This window comes from Aricia agestis, chromosome 11 (assembly GCF_905147365.1).
Source record: "Aricia agestis chromosome 11, ilAriAges1.1, whole genome shotgun sequence".
Taxonomy (NCBI): Eukaryota; Metazoa; Arthropoda; class Insecta; order Lepidoptera; family Lycaenidae; genus Aricia; species Aricia agestis.
The window spans coordinates 8996367-9013680 of NC_056416.1; the positions used below are offsets into that span (position 1 = coordinate 8996367).

Here is a 17314-nt window from a genome sequence, read left to right on the forward strand (position 1 = left end):
AGTTTAAAGGGTATTCTCGAAATAAATAAATAAAAGGCGAGAAAACGTAACAAACAAAGAAATAAACTCACTTTTACATAATATTTTATAATATTAAAATAATATAAGTAATTATTTTATTACCTACTTATTATTTATTAAATTATTACATATAAAAATTATTACATATTATTATAATTATCATAACTATAACTCCGGGCAAACAGATCGCGCGGCCTATGTGTGGATGGAGCGCAAAGCTTGCGACAAATGTCCTTTGATCTTTCGCCGACATTTCCGACCCGCGCGGCAAGCTCGCAGACGCGTCGGCCAACGTCTAAATACCTACGGCCAACGCGCGAACGCCCGTTCTACACATTGGGCCAACGCGTCTGCAGACGCGTTGGCCAACGCGTTCGCCTATATCAAGAGCCGGCTTATGTCGAGAGCCGCCAATAGGCGAACGCGTTGGCCAACGCGTCTGCAGACGCGTTGGCCCAATGTGTAGAACGGGCGTTCGCGCGTTGGCCGTAGGTATTTAGACGTTGGCCAACGCGCGAACGCCCGTTCTACACATTGGGCCAACGCGTCTGCAGACGCGTTGGCCAACGCGTTCGCCTATGTCGAGAGCCGCCATTAGGGGCCGTCCATTAATCACGTTAGGTACTTTGCAACTTTTTAGATCTTCTTTTCCAACTGGTAAAATGCTTTGAGTTTTGTACCACTTGTAACTGCTAGTTTCTTATTAAAAACTAATTTAATTTTCTCTTACAAAAGATTAAAGCCAAATTTTTAGGGTTCCGTTCCGTTCCGTTTTTACCCTTTGGGTAAAGGGTAAAAACGGGACCCTATTACTAAGACTTCGTTGTCTGTCCGTCTGTCTGTCTCCAGGCTGTATCTCAAGAACCGCTATAGCTCGACTTCTGAAATTTTCACAGATTGTGTATAACTGCTGCTGCCGTTATAACAACAAATACTTTCTAAAAACAAAATAATATTAATATTTAAGGGGGCTCCCATACAACAAACGTGATTTTTTGGCCTTTTTTATTCGGCAACAATAATGGCAACAGGTAGGCACTATTTTCACAAAGGCCTTAATTAAATGTGTACTTTAATAATTAATAATAATAATATTTAAATAAAATAAAAATGGGGGGCTCCCATACAAAAACACAATTTTTGGCCATCGACACGGAAGGGTTCCGCCCTTCGTGTGCGAGTCCAACTCGCACTTGGCCGATTATTGTCTTTCATGAGTGGAAGAAAAAATCGACAGAAATTTTCAATTACCTACATATTTTATTATAAGTAATCATAATATCATTATCTCAGATATTTATATAGGTACCCACATTTTAAAGTAAACAAACCCTAACGCCTCTACAGTTCGACAGTTCGACAAGGCCTCACTGATTGGTTCACATTCACATTCACATTCAGTGTTGCCGGCCGGAAACACCGAGTGTGAACCAATCAGTGAGGCCCATTCACTGCAGTACTGCCGTGCAGTCCTGCCGTGAATGGGCCCCTTTAATTGAATGTGTCAATGTTAGTCAATGTGCGCTGCGTGTAAAGGAGAACTGTCAAAAATTACGTTTTTGTATGATAGAAGCGTTAGTTCCTTTTCTCGCCACGTTCATAAACAGCCTTGTCGAACTCTAGTCCACCGACATTACATTACTATGACGTTACGCCTCTTTAAGCCCGGCCGCACATTCTCCGAATTCTGATCAGAAACATTTGAATTCCGCCGGATCGCCACCCCGCACACTATCCAAAATATCCTTCCGGCGAGTTCGAGCTCACTCGGCTCAGTACAAAATGTAAGAGACAGCGCGGACGTTCAACTGTTTCTGATCAGAAATGTCGTACAATGTGCGGCCGGGCTTATAGTCCACTGAATGACGCTGCGAACTGCGAAAACCGAATTACTGTCTCGTCCGCCACACGACAATGCGTTAAATAAAAACTAAGTTTAATTTTCTCTTACAAAAGATTAAAGCCAAATTTTTAGGGTTCCGTACCCAAAGGGTAAAAACGGGACCCTATTACTAATACTTCGTTGTCTGTCCGTCTGTCTGTCTTATGGGTTTCGCAGATATTTCGCAGTTCGCAGCGTCGTCGGTGGACTAGAGGCGTAACATTTCAAAATCCAGTAGCTACTATAGAAAAATAATTAGTATCATAGTAGAGTAACTTAAACCACCTATGAATTATGATCCTATGAATGACAAACAATAACGATTTGTCGTGATAACCATTGACATAATGCTGCGGCCGCACATGCGTCTTTCGTACGAAGCTTCGTGACGATACCATTGGACGACACACGCAGATCGTCCAAACTCCAATGGTATCGTTTTAAGGTCATAGCACACATATCAATTCGGAAAGGGATTACGTTACGGTTCCGCTTAGTGTGCGTTGCAGTAGGGAGTTTCATACAAACAATATTGAACGGCTCGAAGCGATATGGTGCCGATCCCTTTCCGAGTTAATATGTGTGCTGCGAGTGATATGACCTTTAAGTATCTGATACACGGTTGTCAATGGCGGTTGTCAAAAGCAAAAACGGGTTGGCGCGTTGCCAGCTACACTGTTGTAAACGTGTTGTCAACCACAGTGTTGAATAGATTTTGCGTGTTGCCAACCGCCGTTGACAACCGTGTATCAGATACTTTAAGCACGAAGCACTACGCAGGTGCGGCCCGGGCATAAGAAACCAGTGATATAACTCAAATCAAAATGTCTTGTTTTTGTTAGTTGATTGTAAACCTGCTTTAAAATGAAACTAAATCATTGAAAAAATATATCCACAGCTGAACATTTAACCTCCTTTTTTTTAAGTTGGCTTAAAACTTACGACATTTTTACTGGCAAAAGCTTTCTGGTTTAGCCAAAAAAACTTCAGATTTAGACACTACTGGGAGTTTTTGGAGAATGTGAAAGAGTGATGTTGTGTTTTTATATTATTTTCCTAAAATTGTGTTATCTGGGTTTTTAATGTGTAATATTGGTAGGATATTAACTATTAAATATTCGTTATCGTGCACAAGTGTGGGAGAGTGATGTAATAACCAGAAACGTGCTCTTTTGTGTTCCCTCCAAAACTCCATCGAAAGTTTCAGTAAAGCGTCCTACCACTTTACTGAATCGACTGACTTGACTTCTTGACTGTATTGACTTTATACTTAGACTTTGACTAGACTTTAGACCTGACTGACCTGACGATAATATAGAAAAAAATGTATTAAAGAATATTGTTTTCCCGCCATAATATTATACTCGACACTGGCCATGGTTATAGCCGAAGTGCCATTATAAGAAAAAAAAATAGACACTACTGTCAAATGTCAACTGTCATGTGTCTTGTCAAAATCGCGAAATTTTTGACGTACGGTACGAGTTATTTTTGTGTAAAGTTTTTTATATTTACAAGTTACAAAATTTTAAATATGTTTAGATCACTTTTAAAGTGGAATTCAAATAAGAAAAATGAAGCAAACAAACAACAGGAGTCATATTTATATGTATTAATGTTAGGGATATTTCAAGATGCAATTTTTTGGAAGAAATGGTGGTTTTCTTTATTCTTCTTTATGTGTTTTAATCTTCTTTTTAGGTATGTGTTACTTTATTTGTTATTGAACTAATTGTTTTCAATACATATAATATTAATCAAATTTATTTTCAGTGTAATTGTTTATAGAGAAGTTAATTTGTTTGAATTCACAATAGTATGTGCCCTAATGGTATTAATATTAGACGCATTTGAAATGTGGCTTAAATATAAACACCGAACGTCTTGCCTAAAACGTTTAGGCAGCCAAGATATAAACAGAATTAATAACATTTATAAATCAATGTGTAACTTCAGTGAAAAAGTTATTAGAGACTTTCTGTTTGTAAGAAATATAAATCCTACCAAAGTAAGTGTAACAATAGTATTATTAATTAATAAGTTAAATATTATATAATGTATTATTTTAAACAATATTATATAAAAAATGTAAAACTTTGTATTTAATAGGCTCTAAGCCCAATAGCGCACTAGAGGTCAAGCCGCGGCGTCCATCGAAGATATGGTGTAGCCGCTGGCCGCATGGCGGCCAGGTGTGTGTAGACTATGGTGCTTTCATATTAAGGCTGCCGCAGCCTAGCCCCTGTGGCCTGGCCGCTATTGTGTGCCCGGCCTAAGAGAATTTAAAAAGTTAACCATGGGTGAAAACATAAGCTATTTTTTTGGGAGATTCATGGTTCATGCAGTATTCTCTTTTGTAAGAATAAAGCTGTAGGCAATATCTAGTTACTCATAATGAAGTTAAAAGACATTGTTAGCCTTGTTAGAAAAAGCATTGAACCAAAATCACTATTATTATCTCTATGCAAACTCTTACATAGAGATAATAATAAATTTGGTTTAAATTGTTATGAACAAAATAAACATAATATTATACTGTCCTTGATTATCCATACTAATATTATAAATGCGAAAGTGTCTGTCTGTTACCTCTTCACGCTCGACCTCTGAACCGATTTTGCTGAAATTTGGTATGGAGATACTTTGAGTCCCGGGAAAGGACATAGGATACTTTTTATCCCGGAGAAATGTACGGTTCCCGCGCGATAAATTAATTTTGACGCAACGGAGTTGCGGGCGTCATCTAGTTACTTATAAGCTACGAATAATAAAAACTAAGGAAGAGTAACTCCGTCAAAAAACATGCTCCAAAATACTTGTCAAAAAAGTGTACCTTAGGTACACATTTCAATACATTTGCAATATTTAGGTGTAAGGTCAGCCTTTATACCGCTTAACGGTATAAAGGCTGACCTTACATGACAGTTCGAATGGAACCAAATTTAAAATGGTAATAGTATGGGAGTTATGTTTCCTTAGTTTTTATTATTTGTAGCTTATAAGCCTCATCAAAAAATTTATAAAAAAAAATGTCCTTGATAATTGTTTATAACAATATAACATGTATTGTTTCAGGCATTTTTACTGCTACAAATAAGTTTCAGTATAATTTTCTTGATTGGAAATTATTGCAATGGATATATTTTAACATATGGAATTTGCACTTTATTGTATTTTGTACCCAAATTACTTCCACATGCTATGAAGATCTTAAAGAGAATTCAGCAAAATGCAGGCAATTATTTATCACTTTAGCGTTTAATTTCAAATTGACAAAATAATATGAATAAAATCAATTTTTGCATGTTTGTGAAGTTGAGAATTAGTTGGCTATTGTACTATTGTACAAATATATAATATTTACTATTTTAGAATCTGATGTGGAACTAGAGGGTCTGATCCCTGAAGCATCGGATGAAAATTTACACCTGTTAGCATTTGAGTCAGATATTAAACTGACACCTGATGATAGACAGAGTTTAGGTAAGTAAACAATATTCATTTTGAATGCTGCCTTTTTTTTAATTACTCATTATTTTTTATTAACACAGACTTATGGAAGCCAGAAGACCTACCATTGGAAGAAATAAGTGATGATAGTTCAGATAACAGCAGCTCTTTAGTGACAAATTTGTCAATGGACAAAATAAACTCTCTTACAAAAGATGTAGAAGCAACAGATTCCAGTGAAGATGAATACATGCCCCACCAAGGTATGGTAATTGAATTTAACTTAAACCTTTAACCGCCGAGCTTAAAATCAAGTGTCTTGCCTCTAGCGCCGGCACCATAAATCAAAAAAATTATACCTACAACAAATAGTGATGTGCAATACTTATCTTTTTCGATGTCGATAATTTATTTGTTAATTTATAATTTACTAGCTGTTGCCCGCGACTTCGTTCGCGTGGACTTCAGTTTATAGCGCGCGATGTCAACAAAATTGGTGTCAAAAGCTTTTATAAATAACCCTCCTGGCAGTCGGGTAAAAAACCCTTGTACCCCTTAAATCAAAACAGCTGATATATATGCACATAATATTTAAATTTTTTTAATTAAACTTTATATTTTATGCCAAATTTTTAAGCTTATTTAGCCCCCCAATTACAACTTTACCCATAAACTATTTATCATTGATAGGTTTAAGGTTATAAGGTTACGTCACTGCATAGAATATAAAGTACTAATTTATTAAATAACGTAAAAAAGAAATAACTATCAAAAAATCAATATAAGATAATACCACCTCTTATAGAAAGACTTTTGGGCAAGCGTTAGCGCGATGTAAGAGACGCACGGCGCCATCTATTATTCATTTTTGGAACTAACTTAATTTGAACAAATTAACGCATTTTCACCCCTTTACAACGCTTTTTTCCAGTAAAAAAGTAGCCTATGTCCTTTCTTAGGCTTTAGACTATCTGTATACAAAATATCATTACAATCGGTTCAGTAGTTTTAGCGTGAAAGCGAGACAGACAGACAGACAGAGATACTTTCGCATTTATAATATTAGTATAGATATACTTAAAGTATAAACTGATATCTAGTATTTGAATCCATAATGCTGTTAGTAAATATATAGCGCTGGCAAAAACATTAGATAAAAACAGCTTGAATAGAGAAGTGACATAATTCCCGATATTTGTTATTACATTTCAAATAATATTTATTTCATAGTTTTCACGGATTAAATAATTGAGTTGTTTAAATATAAAACCTACTACAAATATAGATTTTCAATAGTAAATCGATATCCCATCCACTTTACACGCATACAATTTCATCTAAATGTCGTAGCAGACAGACAGATAGGAAAGCGTTACTTTGTAATTTATTGTAATTTTATTACAATAAATTACAAAGTAACTCTTTTATTACAATTAATTAAGCCCAACACTAGTGGAAAATTCTAGAAGGCGGCACTCGCTTATGACGTCAGAAGCGGTCGTCTTTTTCCGACCGTGGCGCAGGGTGTGCTGACAACATTCGTTTCTAAACATGCAGGCTAGGTATGGGAATCGTCAATTCAATCACTGAAATTTTTATACTATATTTATTATAAATTAAGTAAAACAAACACGTTTATTTCTTCAGTAACCATTGCTTTATTTGTTTTATAATAAATTAGTTAGTAAAAACAGAAATGTTTTTATTTATATGGATTTTTGTATCAGTAAATCATTGATTATGTCCCGTCCCTACTGTCGGATTTTTCCGACTCGGGCGTTGGACATCAATACACTTTTCTAAGAATATTTTCAGTAATTTATTTACCTTTAGACATTATTTTTAGGTCTTCTAATTAAGAAACTGAAGTGTAATCAATTGTAAATGATTACTTCGTTAACTATTTACCAAGTATAAACATTATTTTAATATGATACAGTGCTATCAAACAAAACAGGCAGATTAACCGAGTAGTCGTAAATATCCGACCTTGGCGAAATGGCACGAAAATATTTGTCGGATTATTCCGACCTTGGCGGCTAAAGGGTTAAAATACTATTAATACAGCAGAAACTTGGTTTAATGTTACCTAGATAGGCAAAAACTATATTATTAAGATTTTAATAAGGTTGTCTCTATTTTATAGACAACCATATAATTATGACATTTGATTCCTAGGATATAAAGTAAAGTCTTTGCCAAAACACTCTGATACTGGCAACTCACAAAGGAGCCATTAATAAAAAAGAAGAAGAAGAACAAACAATGTATCAATTAGTGCAAAACTGAAGAAAATATATAATTAAAACCTTAAATAGGTACTATTTTTTGATTTTGAAATAATTATATAATATTATATTTTAGGGCAACCACCAGAAGTTACACCATCTTCAATGGAGATACATCCGTCAAGTACATGGAGTAACACCGCTTACAATATGTTTTCTAACATAGGTGGAGCAGTTGCTAAGATGGTTTATAATCCTGCCCAAAACAAGGAAAGAAGGAGAATGGCGAGTGCAGGGTCATCAGATGGATTCGAAATAATAGATAAAAATGATGTGATACAATAATTATGATTTTTAAATTTACCTTTAAGCTTGAGGGTTTAATAGGTTTTGCTCATAAACAACAATGTACTTAATATTTTATGTAATTAACTTTGAATGTTTGTTGTATTTTCCAGCTTTGACATTAGTTCCTGGTGCTTTTTCTTGAGAGCCTTTAAGCGAATGTTGTTTATTGTATTTCTGGCTACAAGAGTTTCCAACATGGGTCGAGATATCTAAAAAAAATATTTTTTCAATTCCAGTGATTGTGCCCAGGATAATAATGTGTAGTAACTAAACCTTACCATAAAATACTAGTCTATATATTAAATTCCTTAATAATAATAATAATAAATTACATATTATTAGAAGCCCTTACTTTGTAAAACCTTAGACATCTTGCAATTTCCCAAAGAATTTTTTAAAAATTTATTTTGCGTATGTTGTTTATTCCCAGAAATTTAACGTGATGGGTGTGCTTGTTTCTTGTCGCAAATGGATTCAATGTTAGAAGAAATTTTGGACAATTTTAACCTTAATTCTGACTCGGTATCAAATCGATTTCTGTATTTAGTTTTTATGTGTGAAAACCCACTCTCACATAAGTAGGTATGTTATAGCAAAGGGTGTAAGGAAATTCCCCGCTTCGCGTGGGAGTTCGAAATACTCTGCCTGTCTAGCTACCCGCCATTACGTAAATCTTGTCGCGAATGTCATCGAATGGCGAACCCCTAGGGGTTCGCGTACCTCACTTTGAGAAACCCTAGACTTTAGCTTGTCTACCATACAAATTACAATGATACACTGTATAGCATTACTCCCAGGGGGATATTAGATTATCATATATATTGGATCCGAGATCATTGAGTCAATTATATTGGATGATGTAATATGGACATATGATTCATTTCTTCCTTGATCATATATTTTTGACATTTGCTGAGAGATTGGATCCAATACGGTCATAGAAATAGGTGTTGCCAGTTATTTAGGTAATATAATTATTTTTCTAATTATATACTTGGATAATTTTGCTGAAATAACAAAAAACAAGCCATATTAAAAATGACGATGTCTTTTAACAAATCAAATTCTCTGAGGTCTAGTAACCCTGACGTCAATACCTGTCAGCGTTAGCGCTCTCCATTGGCTATTGAAATATGATAATGTAATATGCAGATATGATCAAATGATCATATATTGGATCTGATATGATCATATAAATGATAATGTAATACCCCCCTACAGACATGGGTCACCCACTATTATATGCCGCAAATTATACGTCGCGGACTAGTTTGCGACGCGCGACGAACGGATAGCGCATACGGCGCGAACGACCCTGGCGTGTTCGCACTGTATTCGCTGCGCGCCTACTTCGCCCTGAAGTCTCTCGTCAACCGCTAGTATGATACGCGCCTTACTGTTTACTGCTCTAAAGATAACTAAAAATCCAACACCACTCCAGCTACCCTTCCCATTTTTGCCGAGCAACCTTAAAGTTGTGCGCGACCTATCATGAGGCATTGTACTTATTGCAAATAATATAATGTAATACAAAATATATACCCACTTTTTCCACAATGTGGCCAATTGCTATAGTCCTTACTGCAACATTGTGCTGTTTGTTAATTATATCATCAACTTCATTGTCACCAACATCATTTTTATATGCTTCATCTTCCTCCTCTTTCAATATCGTTGGTAGCTGTGTTAAAATCTTAAACAAAAAGTAGTTAAATCAACATTAATAATAGTAATTGTTAAGTCCATTTTTAATCATTATGCTTTATATGACCAGTGGTTATTTTATAGTAGATAGGTAGGTATTATGTGATTTATCTACTCAAAAATAGAAAGAGCTGTAGAGACAAAATGACTGATTCCTTTTATCTGTCATTTTTTAGAAAAGAAACAGTTGGTGGTGGTCTACGAATAATAAAAACTAAGGAAATGTAACTCCCATACTTCAACCGTTTTAAATTTGGTTCCTTCAATAATTGTCACTCAATAAATACACAAAATTGTGTACGGAATACATGCATAGAATATGCATGTATTCAGGTCTCATTTTGTAGCCTCTTGGTGCAATTTTTTTGACGAAGTTACTCTTACTTAGGTTTTATTATTCGTAGGTGGTGGTTATATAATTCACATCATTAGAGCTTGTCTTAGGGGGATATTAGATTATCATATATATTGGATCCGAGATCATTGAATCAATGATATTGGATAATGTAATATAGACATATGATTCATTTCTTCCTTGATCATAGATTTTTGACATTTGCTGAGAGATTGGATCCAATACGGTCATAGAAATAGGTGTTGCCAGTTATTTAATATAAAAAAGAGTTTTTAATTTCTTGTTCGTTAATATGTTTCAAATAATGTAATGCAATTATTTTTCTAATTATATACTTGGATAAACTTGCTGAAATAACAAAAAACAAGCCATATTAAAAATGACGATGTCTTTTGACAAATCGAATTCTCTGAGATCTAGTAACCCTAACGTCAATACCTGTCAGCGTTAGCGCTCTCCATTGGCTATTGAAACCACATATGACGTAAAATTGGATCAATGAAATATGATAATGTAATATGCAGATATGTTCAAATGATCATATATATTGGATCCTATATATGATCATAGAAATGATCATATATAAATGATAATGTAATACCCCCCTTATAGTTATCATCAATTAGCAACTGCATGCCAATAAAAGAGACGCTAACTAGGCACAAATTCTGTGTGCACTATAATATTTCCACTTACCTCAAAATTGTTTAGTGTCAATGACTTGTTATTGCTTGTTAATTCTAATTCAATTTCCCTTCTACTTTGTGTGGAGCCTTCATTAAATGATTGAAAACAAGTAATTTGAATCTAGAACATATTATGGTAATTGAATACATATTATAATGACAATAATTATTTAAAACCAGCCAAGTGCGAGTTGGACTCACCCATGAAGGGTTCCGCAGCACCAATAAGGTTTATTTTTATGATATTAAATGGTTCTTGATTTATATTTTTATATTTCAGTTGATTTAATGAAAGTTAAATTAAGGTTTAACATTTATGATGTATAAAATAACTACTTGCTAGAACTTGTTCAAAACATTTTTTGTTGGTAGTTTTTATAGTAATGTACATTGTACATCATATATTTCTTCGTTTGGAAGAGTCTCTCTGGCAAACTATTCAGGTTAAAAAAAATGATATTAGAAACCTCAATATGATTTTTGAAGACCTATCCATAGATACCCCCGCATAGGTTAGATGAAAAATATATTTTTTTGTTTCAGTTGTACCTATGGGGACCCCTAAAATTTTTAATAATTTTTCCATTTTTGTATCAAAATCTTACATAGACAATAGTTTCTTTCTTATAGACAGACAGACAGACAGACATGACAAATCTATAAGGGTTCCGTTTTTTGCCATTCGGCTACGGAGCCCTAAAAACAACAATTATTTCAGAATGTCTTATATAAATTTAAAATTTTCTAGAGTTAATAGTGTTCTAAATAATTTAGAGGGAAAGCTAATAAAATATTTTATGACTTACTGAAGGTGCCTTTGCTGATTGATCAGTTAGAAAAACAGCAAATATTATTCCTACAAATGTGGGATCCATGCGTTGGTACATTGACTGTGTTGCAAGATCTAAAACAATATAATAATTAAAATAATATTTTTAAACAACAAGTTTTAAAACTCAATATTAGTGTAGTATGCTGCCTTTGTGTTCAGCAAAACCCTGGAACTGAATATTAAAATTATAACTAACGAAGTATGCAGTATAAATGACTTTTTTTTTTACTATAAACTATGTTATACTCACCAACATGAGATGGCCACACAGTAATGTGTGGGTGAGAATGATACCAACCAACAACTCTCAAAGGGCGACCCACTTCAGTTGCTAATTCTTCTGCCCTAAGAGTTGCCTGTACCAATTGTTCCTCAGATATTTCTACACGGTCCGGCTTTTTATCGAGCCTTCGTAAAATAACTGACGATACTATAGAAACGAGAGTACCGTCATTATGCACCTAAAATCAGATTTATGAATTTAATTAAGTACATAAAAGTAATTTGAAACAAAACCGACGTTAGTTCTATATTTTACCCAAAAACTCAGGTTTATGAAATCCCAGTGGAAAAATTAACTCAATGGTTCTACCTCTCCTATTAGAAGTCCCATTATTTCTTCTTTTTCAGTAGAAAGGGCATGTTGGGTACAAACTAAGGTTACGTCTGTTGATAGTTGAACTTTCTGCAACATTTTATTTTACTAAAATTTATTCACCAGTCACCACATATAATATGTACTTCGCACTTTGTTTTATATTCGTAGATACCAATTATCGTGTTAGCACGAATTTTTAGAGAAAATGTTTGTTTTCGTTTGTATTTTTACGATAGGTAGTTAGGTTTTGATAAATTTATTGTTTTCTTCTTCTTCTTATTTAAAAATGGCCCCGTAGTGAGTTGCCAATGTCAAAGTCACAGATTATAGGTCAAACTCAAAGTGGTAATTATTGTTTTTACTTTTTGCGATAGCTAATGAATAAGGAAACAGAAAAGTCAATGATCCAGGATGAAAGAGGGTCGAATTCAAAATAAACTCACATATTTTAATGGATTTTTACATGTATATGCATGTATAAAAATAATAATTCCCCTTTCCTTATTTATTGGTAATCAAAAAGCTCACTTGTTGATTGGGTATGATATAATATCTTTACTATGTTATACACTTGCCAGGCTAGAAGTCTACTATATTAGGACCCTAATATTAAAAGACCAATACTGCAAACAAAGTTAAAAGTCTTCGTATTGTGTCCAGGGATGTCAGACTCAGAAGTACCAACTTCTTGGTAAACATACTAAGTAGGTTTTGGTTCCACGTAAGCGTACTACATACCAAGACTACTCGGTCCTTGCACGCAAAAATACCAAGATTGGCCCTTGACCGACAAAAATACACTGACCAGGGCTTCATAACGTTATCGAATACCTGAAAAATATCGTTACGTACCGGTATTTTCATAATGGTAGCCAGATAACGGTATTTTTTTATCGATATCTAGTAACATAACCAAAAAATATCGTTATAAAAATACCGGTAAATATAACGATATTTTCTGGTATCAGGTATGCGGTATGCTTCGTGCACCAAATCTCACTCGCAGCCCAACTTCCGAGCGCCAGTTTTTATGTAAGTGGGAGAGCCATGCTTCGGAACGAATGGGCCGGCTCGACCGGAGAAATACCACGTTCTCACAGAAAACCGGTGTGAAACAGCGCTTGCGCTGTGTTTCGCCGAGTGAGTAAGTTTACCGGAGGCATAATCCCCTCCCCTATTCCCTTCCCTTCTCTTCCCTACCCTCCCCTATTACCCTATTCCCTCTTAAAAGGCCGGCAACGCACCTGCAGCTCTTCTGATGCTGCGAGTGTCTATGGGTGACGGAAGTTGCTTTCAATCAGGTGACCCGTTTGCTCGTTCGCCCCCTTATTTTCATTAAAAAAAAACTTTGACTTAACAAGTCAAGATGATGCTGCAATTTGTTTAGTCAATGAATGCAGAAAATTATACAAGGTACCTACGGGGGATTGGCAAAATATGGATAATTATTTGTAATGTCTTAGTATTTATTACTAGAATTCTAAGTTTAATACATATATATATTTTGTAGACTGAAGTTAAAAATATCAACACATTTAAAAAAGGAAGCACAAAATTATATGATAACATTTACAAAATATGTAGGTATTATAACACGGAGAATATTTTAAGAAGCATAGCCCGTCGGATCAGAGGCGCTTTGCACACGACGCGACGGGGCGGGGCGGACCGGTCAATTTCACCGCGAACGATGTTTAAATAAATGTAAAACGATCTCTTTTACCAGAAAACGTCGACCCATAATACATAACTACTCCATAGATGGCCATAATTTAGAAAAAGTCTTCACTATTCGTGACCTTGGGGTTATATTGGATGCCAAGTTGACGCTGGACACTCATGTAGATACTATTTGCAGTAAAGCTTTTAAGATGTACGGTTTTGTATTAAGAGCTAGTAACGATTTCAAACGACCTAGTACATATGTATATTTATACAAAACCTTAATTCGCTCACAACTAGAATATGCTTCATGTATATGGGATCCGATGTACGCAGGATACTCACACTACCTAGAAAAAGTGCAGAAAAGTTTCTTACGTTGTGTACAATATAAGTGTCGGTTATACTACCTATCGTACCCTAAGTTACTAGAAAAGTATAAATTACTAAGCTTAAAATGTAGAAGAATGCAACTTCAGATGATGTTATTGTATGACATCTGCCACAATAAATATGACTATATCGATATTGTAAATGACCTTAGTTACAGAGTGCCTCTCAGAACACACAAAAGAGCTTGTCGTGCTGCTTCTGAAGTATTTGCGACAAGATTATCACGTACTAATGCAGGTCTCCGTGCACCAACTAATCATATGCTTGCCTTATACAACAGACACTTTAACCATATAGATATTAATGCCAATAAAGCCACTGCTTTTAAAAAACTGCTCTCAGAGGAACTCTCTAAAATAAATATCACTAGTGTCACTTAATGATAAAACTGTATTGTTAAGATATTTCGCGAAATGTTCGTGCGTAGTGTGTTAAACATATACAGAAACAGGATACGGAACCCTAGTGGTCATCGTCACCGATCCCAAGATCTCAATAATATGTCGTAGGGCTAGGGTGCCACACACTCAAAATACGATGATAAACACAATTAGCACACATATAAACTCAAACAAACTCTCACATGTCTTACCGCAGGTATTGTGCACTTACACATGTTATTAATTTGTGCCTACATATTGTATATTTTTTAAAATTTATATAAAAATAACACATGTTATCTTAATAGCCTTAGTTACTGATCCCATGACCTCGTGTCGCAGGGCTAGGGTGCCACACACTCATAAATGGCAAACCAAGGTACACATAACACAGACAAACGCATAGCTTTGATTGTTAACTCCTAGTAATTAGGTATTACTTTAAACTGTTAGATCCTGTAAATCTTTTCGTTTTATTTGATACTAGAACTTGTTTAGTTGTCTGGCTTTGATCTTGTAATAAGCATGTAAAAATCAAAAGCAGCCTTATACGTTATTACTTAAAGTAATTTTAATTAACTACATGATACTAAATAGGTACTGTTTGTAAACTAGATTGATCTCGCATACGGCACCCTAGTGGTACTTGCCACTGATCCCAAGACCTAATGTCGTAGGGCTAGGGTGCCGCCTGCTAATCAATCAAGGTTAAAATCTCAACTACTTATAATTAAACTTAAATAACATTTTACATTTTATATATGTGGTAAATGATGTGGATATCACAATTACTTATATGTATAGAGTAAGACTGTGTGTAAACGTATTTTATATTGTGATATTGTTTTTTTACCCAAACAATAAAAAAAAAAACGATAGCACAAAGGGAATCCTACAATATGTATTACCAACGCACACCAAGGGCAAAAAGACCGCTCCACATGTCCCCGGCGGGCTCTGGCGGCGCGGCATGTCCGTGGCTACCCGCCGTGGATCACACAAACCAGTTTACATGCAGTAACGCAGACGGCGTGGCGGCGGGAGGCGGCAGCTAGCTCTATTCTCTCTATCTGCACTAGTCGTGTGCTTTGTGTACCACCTCGCCCCATCGTCTGCAAAACAACAGAGTCCATCCGGCAGCCAGCGCACGGTGCACGTGCTGACAATACAATAATTTACTATACAAACCATAAATTAGTAATATTTGAACAAAGATACTGAGCACTGAACTACTGTACGGACCATGTCATTCTCAATAGACGTCATTTTTCCTATAATATATTATTATACCTACTGGTCACCAGACACGTCTAGTTTAATTTTGTGCATACTGCATACTGAATTTAAGTACTTATTTTACAAAAGGTAACGTTATCAAAGAACATATATTTACCGTTGTTAATCCTATTTACCGCTATAACATTTACCGGTATTAATTCCAATTTTTAAAGTTATTTCTAGTATCGGGTAAATTTTCATACCGTTATCTATGCCCTTGAAGCAATAACGTTATGAAAAAATACCGGTACCTATTTGAAGCCCTGACACTGACAGAATAACCGGCAAATTTCAAAGATGCATGTAAAAAAACATTCCGATCATTTCCCTCTTTTTTAAGGTGCCCATACACGGGACTATTTGTCGTTTCGATCGATCGCCCAATCGATCTTTTGAACGTAAAATCGTTTGCGATATTGCTACACACGTACAATTTCTCGTTCGATTTTAACATCGAGGAGATAAATCATTACGATCACCGTACATACCCTTGTTTGTTCATTAACGGCCGTTCCCAATATTTGATCTATCTCTGGTTTTGCCCTACTAGAGATAGGAATAGCTCACATTAGACATTAGAGACATATATTTTATGTCAATTCAATGTTAGCTGCGATCGGTTGTATGTCAAACCAGAGATAGATTGAATATTGGGAACGGCCGAAAACCAACTTTTAAGGCAGAGTCTACTCCAAGTCCAACACACTCTGACATTAACGATTCACAAAGGAACCATAAATAAAAAGAAGAAGCAGAAATCGTTACGATAATTATTGTCCCGTGTATGGCTACCTTACCAAGCAGTCTCGATCATTGAGGTACTATAGACTGGAGAGAGCCTTATATCGGTGTATAAGCGTCAAAAGCGTGTAATGTTATGTCCTACTTACTAGGACATAACAAAGGGGTCGGTCTGCATATTTCATGTAATAAAAGTGTTAATAAAGGTTTTTAGTGAACATTTAATGCTAGATATTGTTGATTTTTGTAGTTCCGCTAAATAATAAACCATAAGAATGGTCAAAGAATGCCTCAAACACGTGAATTTAACATTAAATACGTAAGTTTTGAACGACGTTTTTTGGGCTTTTCAATCGGTATTTTTGTAAGCTAAAAAAATAATTTATAAGTTTATTCATCCCTTATTCGTGCTATATAAGGCATTAGTGCTAAAAATGTCACATCAATTAATAATTTGTATTTACTGATTCTCATCACTGGAACTATAGTTAATCGATATCATGAACTAATTGACTTTCTTTCCTGTATCATAATGTGCTTCGAAATAATCGACAAATAGAAATATTCGAGAAAATAAACGCACACTACTTGTATGAAAATAAGCACAAAATGGCCACGCGATGACGGGTTAAGACTACATCTATAGTATATACTTCATCTATGGTCTCGATAAACAATTACCATTTTCCATCAGATTTTTGACATTTGCTGAGAGATTGGATCCAATCATAGACTTAATATATACTGTCGTATAGA

At 35.0% G+C, this 17314-nt stretch overlaps 3 protein-coding genes across 3 annotated transcripts in view; 2 read left to right on the plus strand and 1 right to left on the minus strand.

The window, feature by feature from the left end:
* The first annotated feature begins 3398 nt into the window (after positions 1–3398).
* On the plus strand, positions 3399–7929 carry LOC121731679. The gene is made up of 6 exons (XM_042121248.1): positions 3399–3604; positions 3677–3911; positions 4979–5138; positions 5276–5386; positions 5455–5616; positions 7718–7929. The coding sequence occupies exons 1-6, from the start codon at positions 3438–3440 to the stop codon at positions 7924–7926; spliced, it is 1044 nt and encodes a 347-aa protein (XP_041977182.1). The 5' UTR covers positions 3399–3437; the 3' UTR covers positions 7927–7929.
* LOC121731683 (lys-63-specific deubiquitinase BRCC36-like) lies at positions 7911–12347 on the minus strand. Its single transcript, XM_042121255.1, has 6 exons — positions 12099–12347; positions 11757–11967; positions 11481–11578; positions 10685–10795; positions 9476–9622; positions 7911–8138 (listed from the first exon to the last, which is right to left on the minus strand). The coding sequence occupies exons 1-6, from the start codon at positions 12198–12200 to the stop codon at positions 8010–8012; spliced, it is 798 nt and encodes a 265-aa protein (XP_041977189.1). The 5' UTR covers positions 12201–12347; the 3' UTR covers positions 7911–8009.
* A 269-nt stretch (positions 12348–12616) lies between these two features.
* LOC121731678 (lanC-like protein 2) overlaps positions 12617–17314 on the plus strand; it is a 29825-nt gene continuing 25127 nt past the window's right edge. Inside the window, exon 1 of the mRNA XM_042121246.1 lies at positions 12617–12643. The gene's annotated coding sequence lies outside the window, so the exon portion shown is untranslated. The remainder of the gene's footprint in view (positions 12644–17314) is intronic.